Here is an 11,624-nt window from a genome sequence, read left to right on the forward strand (position 1 = left end):
TCATTTCTTTTGATGGCTGCATAGTATTCCATTGTATATATATACCACATCTTCTTTATCCATTCATCTGTTGATGGACATCTAGGTTCTTTCCATAGTTTGGCTATTGTGGACATTGCTGCTATATACATTCGGGTGCACCTGCCCAGATGGAAGGTAGTTCTCTCGAAATTTCTCAGTCACATGCCCTTTGTGGGTGGCTCTGTCTTCTTGGTTTTTTGGCTCCATCCCCTTTCTGTTCCCCACTCCAATATCACCATTGGTCGCCCAAACACCCCTGGACCTGAGCACTTGTGTTTTTTCCCTCAGTAGCTGATGTAGGTGATTGAGTTAGAGGGTACAAATTGCCTTCCTCTCTCAACCTCGTGGATGACTTTGAAATCTGGAAAGCAGAGATATCACAGAGACCCCAGAGGAGGAGGAGGAACAGCAGGGGGAGCTCTAGCCTCCATTTCCTGAGCATGGAGGGCTTAGCCCAGACCTCCCCTGGGCCATCTGGAGGGCAGACTCAGCTCTCCCTGTTGGCCATGGGGCCTGGTGAAGCCCTCTGCTGAAAGCTTTCCTCTGCCACATGGACATATTCTCAAATAGGACAACAGACAGCCCTTCCAAGGAAAGGAACAGGATTGGCTCTGTAACCCAGAACAAATGTGACAGAGTGAGGTGGGTCCTTTGTCTGAGCCTGTTCATGGGTGCTGGGTAGATGCGCTCCTGTGGGGAGGGCAGACCTGAGATTTCCACAGCAGAGAATTTCATCCTCTACCCCAGGACTCCAGTAATTGGGGGCTGCCGAGGCTGCCAACGGAGGAAGTATCAGCCAGCGCAGCCACACTTGGTGACCTTTTCAGAAGGCAGACTTGGCCTAGCTGTCGGGCAGAAGCATCTCTGTCCTCACCATGCTGTTTGTGGAAGAAACTACTCAGAAAATATGAACTGGAGACTTAGCAGTCATTCTAGTGGTGTGACCAGTGCAGACTTGGTGGAAAATCTGAAGGCTTCCCCATCTGCCTTCTGACAGCTGAAATGCCCAAGGTGAAAATCGCCTCAGACCAAGAGGAACTGGCAGTGGAGCACCAGATCACACAAATATGTGCTGATGCATCCCTGCTCCTTTCAAAGTGGTGCGAGGTCAAGGCCGTCTCAAAAACAGGCCAAGTAACACAGAGGGCCGATTTGACCTCTAACCTGAACATACAACAACTTGCCTCTTGCTTTGTCATTCACGTTTGTGGAAGGTTCCAGGGCCCCACCTTGCCAACAACACACAGTTCTAAGCTGCATTTCATCAAAGAATGTCATTTTTACAAACTCATTAAAAGCTGAACACGGCTGGGCTTGGAGGCAGACAAAGCCTGGAGAATGACTCTTTAGTTGTTTTGATGGGTCTGATCTTAGCGTCCAGATCTTAGGCAAATATGTAGAAAGTTCTTCTTGGCTATATCTACCAATACCCTGCTCTGACTTCTCCCCCTTCCCTTCATCCTCTCCCCCTTCTCCAAAGCTGTGAGTGATAACACAGCTTAGAAGGTAGAGAAGGGAAGACAGGCAGGTTGATGACAGCCATGGAAAAAGTGAGTTGCTGTTTGACCATTTCACAAAATATTCTCTTTTCAGGATCTGTTTATATGTTACAGTTTGTCATGCTAAGTCTGCTGAAAATACTATTAGAGCACTTTGGAGAGTATTTTGGGATTGTAGTCTAAAGTTAGTTTGAAAAGTGAAGGCAAGAAAATTGTCTTTCCAGAGGACTCATCTGTGTGCTGCCCCATTTTCCCCATTCAGGAAGGAATTGTTTCTCCGAGTGACCTTGACCTTGTCATGTCAGATGGCCTTGGCATGCGGTATGCATTCATCGGACCCCTAGAAACTATGCATCTGAACGCAGAAGGTATGTTCTGCTTCCATCAGGGTGAAGATGCGAATTCTGTGCTGTTCAGTGGTCTCATGGGTTTTGTCAACAGTACAGTTTTGCCTTTTTTTTTTTTTTTAAAACAACGAATAGAAACAGTATTATATGAAGGAGACAGTACCAGCCCTAGGAACTCATAGATAGGGGCCGTGTCCTGAAATGTCAGTGCACATGGAATCCAGGAACCTCAGGGCTCTGCAGGCAGAGAGCACTCAGGTGGGAATGAAAAGGCAGACAGGTGAGGGTGTTGTCGTGGAGACTTTGCCCCATGGTGTCCAGCTCGGCAGAAGATAAAGTTGGGTTTTCCTGAGAAAGGTGATGCAATTGTTTACAGAGGTAAGACAAACAGATAAGGGAAGTGACCACCTCTGCTGTACATATCTTCTGCCTAAATATGAGCAGCTTCTCTGTGTGACTTGCCTGTTTTAGGTCACGGTCAGCCATTCAGGGCAGGCCCATCCTTTTCCCCAGAAGCCAACTTCAAAGGGCCCAGGGAGGTAGGTACAGGCCCACGGTCTAGTGACTCTAACAGAAAGCTACGTTGAGAAAGGGCAGAAAGCCTTCAAGAATGAAATGGTCAGCCACATTTTAAGTGTTTGAAAAACAAGGACTCAAACGGAAACAAAATAAATTTTATCTTGGAACACTGAAAAAATAAAATTAAATTAAAATTAAAAAAAAATTTTAAAAGCTATGAATGAAAATCTAGGAAACTATCACCTAAATGTTATTACCACTTGCTATTGCTTGGTGTTGAAATTATAAGTAACTTTTATTACCTTTTTGCTTTTCTGTGTTATCATAATTTTCTACAACTATTGCCATATTATTTTAATAATTATATTATTAACATGTAAAACATATGTAGAAAGAGAAAAGGAATATTGTATTCAACTTCGTGGTCCACATTTAACAAAAATGTTGAGAAACTGGAGCTTATCCAGGAGAAGATGACCAGAGAACAGTGCACGCGCGTGTGTGTGTGCACGTGCGTGCCTCTGTCTGTGTCTTACGTGAGGGCGGAACCAGATTGAAAGAGTGGCCATGGCAGGCAGACAGGTTTAGGCTCAGTACATGGCAGGAAGTTTCTAGTAACTGAAGCTGACTTTGAGGGAGAGGGCTATACTACGAGTGGGTGAATGGGCCAGGCAGGGGCCGGTTGCCCACCTGTCAGGTTGTTTCAATATCAGGCAGAGACACCCATAATGAAGTGGGAAGTTGGGATAAGTGACCTCTGGGAGTCTGTTAGACTTAGATTTTATAATTCCATGATCTCTTGGTAATAGTTCAATTTTTGCCACCAGAGTTAGTGAAGTATAACTTCCAGTGAATAAGTCAAGGCAGTTTTGCCAGTCGTAGTCTTGCAAGGACACATATGGTGCTTGAGTGGACTGGTCTTGTGTATCATGCAAATGTGCTTCAGTAACTGACTTGACTCTTCCCTTAAAACTGAGCATGGCTGAGAGGCACTGGAGGAACAGGGGACTGTCTCTTAGCATGAACATATTGCTTTTGTAGTGGGATGACAGTTGAACACGGGAAGATAATGTAAAGAAAGAGGCCCTCATAAAAGTGAAACAAGAGTTTTGAAGTATCATGAAAATAAAGTCTTGGAGAATTTCAAATGCTTTTTCAGCCAGAACCTTAAAAGTGGTGAACATATTTAAACATTTTCTATATATATAGACATTCTTGGTAACCACCATGTTTTTCTCTCTCTTTTTTTTAAATATTTTATTTATTTATTTGACAGAAAGAGAGAGATCACAAGTAGTCAGAGAGGCAGACAGAGAGAAAGGGGGGAAGCAGGCTCCCCACTGAGCAGAGAGCCCCACGCGGGGCTCGATCCCAGGACCCTGAGATCATGACCCGAGCCGAAGGCAGAGGCTTAACCCACTGAGCCACCCAGGCGCCCCCTGTTTTTCTCTTTTTAAAGTTTTTTTTTTTTTTTCTTCAGAAAAATAAGAAAGGTCAGGTATCATGAGACATCAGTAGGGAGACAACTGAGAGCAGCTTTGACTCTGAAACAAATAGAAACAGAAGCCAATGAAACCAGAAACTCAAGAACCAAATAGTGTGGCAGACAGGAAGGAGGCCTGTAACAATTTTTCAGACAAAGCAGATATGATAAGAAAACCTAATTGGCTTGATATGATAATGGGGGACGGATGTAGTTTTCAACTTCAGAGCATTCCAAAGACCAGAGTTAGACTGTTATAAGATCTGGCTTGGAACCAATGGAAATGTTTATTACTCTTCACAGTGTCATCCAAAATATATCAAGATTGGGCAGGGTATGGGGGGGGTTCTTTTTTTCTGATGTTGTTTTCATAAAGCCAGCATCTCAGGTTCAGGCTAGTTATTAGTCTTAAAGCTACAGTTTATCTAGAAGTGGTAAAAATATTTTAGGATGTGTTTTTAATTTGATAGAATGGCACCCGAAAAGCTGGAGGCCAGCACGCCTACTTTGCCTTTTGGCTGCTTTCTAAAGGCAACCCCCTTGAAGGACAGGCTCTCAGAATGGGGAAGCTGGTCAGTGGAGCCGGTCAGCCTGGGTGACCCCTGCCTTCCAAGCTAACTAGCTTTGTGCAAGAGAGTTCCCCCACCTCGAAAATGGGGTTGGCAACAGTGCCCACCTTACGAGGGCGGTGTGAGAATGAAGCCAGGTGGAAATGCTTGGACAGATGGCTGACACAGATGAAGTCCCTTGTTCTGTTCATGTAGTTTGGTCTCATTTTTTAATTCACTACTCTTACAGTTTTTTTTCTTTTAACTCTCCCAAAAAGAAATACAGAATGAATATGCAGTAAGACATTTTTACAATGGAATGGTGAAATCTCCAGACTTTAACAGTTTGGTTTGTTTCTTTGCTAAGCTTTTAGACCATTAGTTCAGCAAAGAGAACTGCCCCCTGTTACTCTTGGCCGCATTCTGGGTGCTTCCTGGGTTTACTTCTGCCTGGGGAATGACTGTCTCAGAATCGGCAGCCTCTGGAAATCATCTCCCATCCACGCGGATGTTTACCATCCTGCCTCATAAAATTTCCTCCTGTATGTAGATGCTTTCTCTCTTTCCCTCTCTTTTTTTAAAAAAATTTTTATTTTTTCTTTAATCTTCCTAATTGGCATGCCTACATGGTAGGTTTGGCTCACTTATGTGGAGCTGTTAGCCCTGGGACTTTCAGGAGTTGAGGGGCCCCGGGTAGGTTTCTGTCTCCACCTGCCTCACCTCCCTGACCTCAGGTGAGGTCTCACTCACTCAGGTGGGAATTAGATAACGTTGCTCTGTGCTTTGGGGCCTTTTTGATCTTCCTTAATAAGTTCTGCGAAACTCTGTCTCTTAAAAGCAGGTGAATTCACGTAGGTGTGGGTTTATCCGCTGTGAGAAAATAGACTCTGGTGTGGGCAGCAATTAGGGCTTGCCAAGAAACCAAACATCCAGAGTGTGCCTCCACGGTCACAGCGGGGCTGCGTGCCTGCTCCGTAAACGCAAACCGAGGAAGGCTCTCTGCCTATCTGCCCACCGTGGGCTGTGCTGAAAGTTCAAGAAAGCACACTGTCTTGCCTTTGGGGGCCCACAACTAAAGAATTCCAAATTAGAAAGCAGCAAAATAAGCTAAGTCTAATCTCATGAGAATCAATTCTTTTTTTTTTTTTTTTAAGATTTTATTTGTTTATTTGATAGAGAGCACAAGCACGGGGGAGCAGCAGGCAGAGGGAGAAGTAGGCTCCCCACTGAGCAAGGAGCCGGGTATGGAACTCGATCCCAGGACTCTGGGATCATGACCTGAGTCGAAGGCAGACGCTTAACCAACTGAGCCACCCAGGTGTCCTGAGAATCAATTCTTTTCTCCATTTTTTCTTATTTCATATAAACATCTCTTAAGAAATTGGGTTCAGAGTCATCTAAAAAGCTAAGCTTTAGAGAATTTTGGGAAGTATATTGTTGAACGGGGGACAGGGAGCAAGGAAGTGTAGAAGAAAAACTATAGGGGAAGATCAAATTTCATATTAATATAAAGGAAGGACATGCTAGCCGGATAAAAAGTAAAGTGGTTTCTTCTCCTTGACATTTCCAGTGAAATTGGTATTGTGGAATGATTGCCACTCAATTCTTTCAAAGCATCAGGAAGCCAAAATTCTTGCTGGAGATGAAGTAAAACCCTCCTTTTACTACTTCTCTAATGGAAGAGGAAATTTTACAAGTAACAGTGACAGCAGTAAATGTCCTGGAACATTGTAAATAGTATGGCACAGTGCAGATCTTGATTCTAAGTCACCATGAACTTGGGCAAGTGGGAGAGCCCTTCTAAGGGTGTCAGGCTTCCCTACAAATGAAGTGGGAGGATCTGGACACACCTGCTCTGTTGGTTCCTTTGCTTCACCACAAACAAGGAGGCTCTTCATCCCAAGAGCCTGAGTGCATGTGATAGAAAGTGTCTTTGTATTAGTAAGAGTGAAAATATACAATTATATTTTTCCTGAACAATTATATATTTCCTGAACAAGACAGGAGAAGTTATGAAATGTATTTTAGGATTTTTGCCATATCATATTCAATTTTGAAGGTATAGATGCTCTTTTTTTAAATTAAAGATTTTTATTTATTTATTTGACAGAGAGAGATCACAAGTAGGCAGAGAGGCAGGCAGAGAGAGAGGGGGAAGCAGGCTCCCCGCTGAGCAGAGAGCCTGATGTGGGGCTCTGTCCCAGGACCCTGAGATCGTGACCTGAGCAGAAGACAGACTTAACCCACTGAGCCACCCAGGTGCCCTGGAATAGATGCCCTTTAAAATGATAAAATTTGGAGGTGCCTGGGTGGCTCAGTTGGTTAAGCGTCTGCCTTCAGCACAGGTCATGATCTCGGAGTCCCCAGATTGAGGCCCGCATTGGGCTCCCATCTCCATGGGGAGTCTGCTTCTCCCTCTAACCTCTCCCCTCTCGTGCTCTCTCACTCTCTCTCTCTCAAATAAATAAAATCTTTAAAAAATAAATCTTAAAAAAAATGATAAAATTTTATAAAAGGCAGTAGGGAAAAAAGTTCTCGAAAGTCCATGGGAGATTAAAATGGACCTCCCAGGGATGGTGAAAGGTGAACACTCATTCAGAACACGTGAAGCCCTCCGGAAGGGACGTGTGGTATAGAATTGAATGCTGTGGTTTCCTGCTGTGCATGTGCGGCAGGTGCAGTTGGTTCCCACAGAGGCCTCCAGGGAGCTTGTTTTCAGTGCGAGTGTGGGATTCATAGCCGCACCAATTCTTCCCTGGTTTCTTCTCATGTGATAGCTTTACAATGTTCTCAATTCTTGTGTCTCTGCTCCTCCAAAAGGAATAAACTGCATTTATGTCTAGATTTTATCACCTTTTGCTTGAGTATATAAACAACTGGATAGACTGAAATAAACATTTAATTTCCAAAAGGAAATAAATGTACAGGTTGTTTTCTGGGTTCCAAAAATGCTAAGCTGTTCAGGCTAACTGGCCAGGGCTGGAACAGTTAGGGAGACTTCCCAAATTCTGAGTTGTCAAGTTACGCTTATATTAAATGAAACAGAGCTCATTATTATTATTATTATCATTATTATTTTGAAACTCCTTATTTTAAAGAGTGTCCATCTCTTCATCGTAGGTGCTAACGTCGGAAACGTTGGTATGTTTGAAATGTTTACCCTTCAAAATGGTTTCTCTTCTAAGAGCGAATTGAATATAATTTTAGCATACTTAAAGGGAAAGAAAATTATTTGAGCCAAATAAAATTGACACCAAATGAATTTAGGCTTTCATATCAGTGTAGGTCCACCAAAACTAAAACCCAAAGAAGCTGTTTTTTGTTTGTTAGGTTTTTTGGTTTTGCCTTTTTAAAAAGAATATCCAGTGATGGTCATTTTTATTTTAAGTTAATCATACACAGTTCTCATGGGGGAGGTGAGAGCCAAGCTCTGGGAGCTCTGCAAAATTCTACGGTTTCCTTTGTTCCCTTGTTATCTTTTTAGCCTGACTGACTGACTGCCCAGTCTTTTTGGCTTTGAAAAATGTGGAAAATGGGCCAAAAGCAGAACGCCGGGTGGCTCAGCCCCCATCCCCAGTGGGCCCCAAGACTTGGAGACACCTCCTTCACGTACCTGGGCCTGGTTTCGGAGCTGACTCATGGCCAAGTGCAGGCCTGCACTGGCCCGGCCTTAGCTGCCTGCTGGGGCTGGGGGTAGGGGACAAGTGCAAGAGGAGCTCTGCAGTCTGCTGGGCAGAGCGGGTCGGGGCAAGCCTGCCCCGCTTTTGGGAGGTGATGCAGCCTGATGGTGTTTCTTCAGTGCACATCTCAAGATTCTAACAGAAAATAGCTTTGGCTTCTCACAGCCCACAGCTACTTCTGAGCTACCGGGCTTCTCCCTCCCTCCCCGCTCCAGGACAAGCCTCCTTTTCAGGTGTTTCTCCATCAGAATCCTAGGGCCCTATCTCAGGATCCAAGACACTGGCCCCCCGAGGGCCCTGCAGCTGCAGAAGGTCTGCAGAGCAGTGTAGCCAGGGACAGATGTCCCCTGGCATGGGTGACGGGGGGATGGTGTCATCCACTAGCCAAAGCTGAGGCGCTCACCCGGAACCTGCCTCTCCAAGTACAGCCTGGGTTGAGGAACCTGCTGCCTGGTAGACACCCAGTAAAGTGGTAACTAGAACTTACAGAGTAAGAGTGAATGGTAGACAGATTCGACTGAGCTTTGACATCTCTGGTTCTTAGAAAATGCATGCAAGCCATTGACACACCTTATGGACACATTGTTGAAGGAGACATTTTTGGTGAAAATAGGACTTCCTGTGGTATTCAGTCTGTGAGTACAGAAACACAGGCTCACGGGAGAGTCCATGAGAGGCACTGATGGAGGGCCCAGTGTCCCATTGTTTTTAGGATTTCAGGATCTGATGCAAAGCTTGAGTAGTGACGTTGGTGAAGTTGCTCATTCCCCAGTGCTGGCTGACCGAGGTGGATGGTATCCCTGTACCTTTCCTTCATCCGCAAGAAGGAAAGAATGCAGTCATCTGACCTTGGGTGAGACACTCTGAACAGATTTCTTAGTTTGGAGTCATGCAGTGTTCTTGCTGATATTGTGGATTCTTGTTTTTGTGTGATTTCAGGTATGTTAAGCTATTGTGACAGATACAGTGAAGGCATGCAACATGTCCTAAAGACTTTTGGACCCATTCCAGACTTTTCTGGGGCCACAGTTGAAAAAGTTAATCAGGTATGTAGACTCCTTATAGAGAGCTGTGCTGGCCGAGCCATGGGTGAGGTTCTGTTTGTAGCCAGTCTTTGCCTTTGATTTTGGTGATTCCTCAGTCCTAATTTTGCCTGTCCACTTTCCTATCATGGTCAAACTTCTTTTCACCTTAGAGCAGTGTGACTAGTGAACAGGTAGCTCATCTTGATTGTCTTAGGGGAGCTGTAGGCCTCTGGGGATTCGGAAAGTTAGTTAATTGGGGGTTTCCTAAGCTTTTGTCTTTGAAAGCAAATTCACAGTTCACATAAATAGGAACAATTACTTTCCTGGTAAATGAGTTCCTCTTCATATTCTGTTTTGTTTTTTTTCCCCCTTTCATTTCCTTTTCTTTTCTTTTCATTTCGTTTCCTCTTCCCAGGCCATGTGTGTGAAAGTTCCCAGTGATCCAGAGCACTTAGCTGCCAGGAGGCAGTGGAGAGACGAGTGTCTTCTGAGACTTGCCAAGTTGAAAAGACAGATGCAGTCCCAGTAGCTACCATCCTTCTTCACTGGGAGTCCTTGGTTGTGGAATTACAAGCACTTAATCCAGCTGCTCTGAAGCTGTGGGGATCCACGTGGTCTTTATGCAGTTCCAGAGCTCGACCTCCCCCGTTTCCAGGCCACAGTGGTGGGGCTGAGGGGTCTTCTGGTCATGCCCTGGCCTTGGGTGTCACAGCTGCACTGGGTTCCAGGGGCTGTTGACTCCCTGCAACCTGGGCAAAGCAAGGAAGCGAACCGTCTGAAGATTTTTACCTTTTATTTTTAGTGTGATTCTGTATGGCTGCATTTTATAGCCAATGATTATGGTTTCAAGTTTATTTTAATCTGCAAAGTAGTTTTGTAATTATTTTCTAATCTGCTTCTGAGCACCCTGTGGCCCGCATCTATGAGGCACCGACCTTCATTTTGTTAATGCCTATTCTGAATAAAAAATTTTGATTGCCTAATGACATCCTTTTTCTTCTGGTCTTTCTGAGAAAGACAATGTTTGATTTTGATGATTGATATATTTCAGAGTGATCATGATGAGTGAGTAAACAAAAACTTTGTTCTGGGTCCTTTGTCAGCCATTCAGTAAAAATCCTCCAATTTAGGCTGGTGTTTCCCAAAATGGATTCCACAGTGAGTGCCCTGGGGCTCTGTGGTCAGATGTGTTTGGGAAGCTCCTCCCACTGCCCCACTCTTGAGCACTCATGTGTCTATAGGAAATTAAAATTCCAAAATTCTACAGGAAATACACTTAACCCAATACCCTATTATCTTCTTTGACATGGAGTCTTGTCCTAGTGCTCGTTCCCCAAATACTCTAGCAAATAGCAATATAAGGACCCCACCCCCTGTGAGGCCAGCATGTCACAATAGCTCAGGTCACAGGATGCTACCACAGGACTCCCTGACAGCTCCCACCCCAGTGACACTCCAGCCTTTCCATTTCAGGTGACCAGCTTCCCAGCTTCACCAGTAGGGAGAAAACTTTTCAAGTCTATGGTGGTATGGGAACCAGTGTCCCCAGTGAGGAACTGTCGTCATTCCGGCTCTGTGCGCACACACACTCATTTAGGCAACGACATCTTTTAAGCAGCTGTGATGCCCCAGACATCAAGCATGTAGTCTCTGCCTTTCAGAAGTTTACTCTAAAATAACTAAGTGTTAGAATAAAATATGGTAGTGCCCAGGAGGATCATATACACAGGAGATCCTAACTCCCCACCCCTGGGTGTGCCGTGGAAGATCTCACAGGAGACAGCCTTTGAGCTGAGTCTTGAGTAACAGGGGAGAGTCAGCAAGCCTTCCTGGCAGAGAAGCAGAGTGGAGAAGGGCGCTGGGTACCCCCAGGAAGGTGGGGTGGTTCCCTGCAGCCAGAAAGAGAGCTCTGTTGGGGGTGGCTGGGACAAGATGCAGGTAGTGAAGACTGCTGGGCTCACACCAAGGTGTAGACTTCACCTAAAGCACTGGGGAACCTAAACGGTCTGTAGGTTGTGAGGGGCCCTGTCCTACTGGGACTTCAGAAAGTCCCTTCTGACAACAGAAGGGACTGCGCTGGAGGCTGTTATGGTCCAGGCAGTGAATGTGTAAAGTTTCCTGGGGGTAGAACTACAGTCCTCACTGGCGACCTGAGAAAGGTGATACCAAAGCTTCCTAAGTTGGCATCTTGGGAGTCGATGCAGGTATTGATGCCTTTTAATAAAATGAGGAAATTAGGAAGAGGGGGCAGGAAATCTGTCTCATGTGTTAAACTTCACTGAAAAAGAAAATGTAGCAAAACATGTAGGAGGTTTTCAGCTTTGAAAGCCTCCTTCTCTTCATCTGATGGAGTTTTAGATGCTCCTTAAACTTTGATGACTCAGTGCATCATTCTGTGACCTACCGGAAGGATTGTGAACGGAGCAAGTCAAGCCCTTGCTTTTCCTGATTGCTTCTGGCTCCTCCTTTCCCTTTGACATACTCCACCCACCCTCTTGTCTT

General features: G+C 45.0%; 1 protein-coding gene across 4 annotated transcripts in view; it reads left to right on the forward strand.

The window, feature by feature from the left end:
* The window catches only part of LOC111159885 (crystallin lambda 1), a 191,023-nt gene extending 180,920 nt beyond the window's left edge, over positions 1-10,103 (forward strand). For all 4 annotated transcript variants that reach the window (XM_022522543.1, XM_022522540.1, XM_022522541.1 and 1 more), the window contains exons 6-8: positions 1,783-1,888; positions 9,037-9,143; positions 9,538-10,103. In XM_022522543.1, coding sequence (XP_022378251.1) covers positions 1,783-1,888; positions 9,037-9,143; positions 9,538-9,651 — 327 coding nt within the window. In that variant the 3' untranslated portion in view covers positions 9,652-10,103. The remainder of the gene's footprint in view (positions 1-1,782; positions 1,889-9,036; positions 9,144-9,537) is intronic.
* Positions 10,104-11,624: the final 1,521 nt, after the last annotated feature.

This window comes from Enhydra lutris, unplaced genomic scaffold, assembly GCF_002288905.1.
Source record: "Enhydra lutris kenyoni isolate GAN:26980312 unplaced genomic scaffold, ASM228890v2 scaffoldscaffold71, whole genome shotgun sequence".
NCBI lineage: Eukaryota > Metazoa > Chordata > Mammalia > Carnivora > Mustelidae > Enhydra > Enhydra lutris.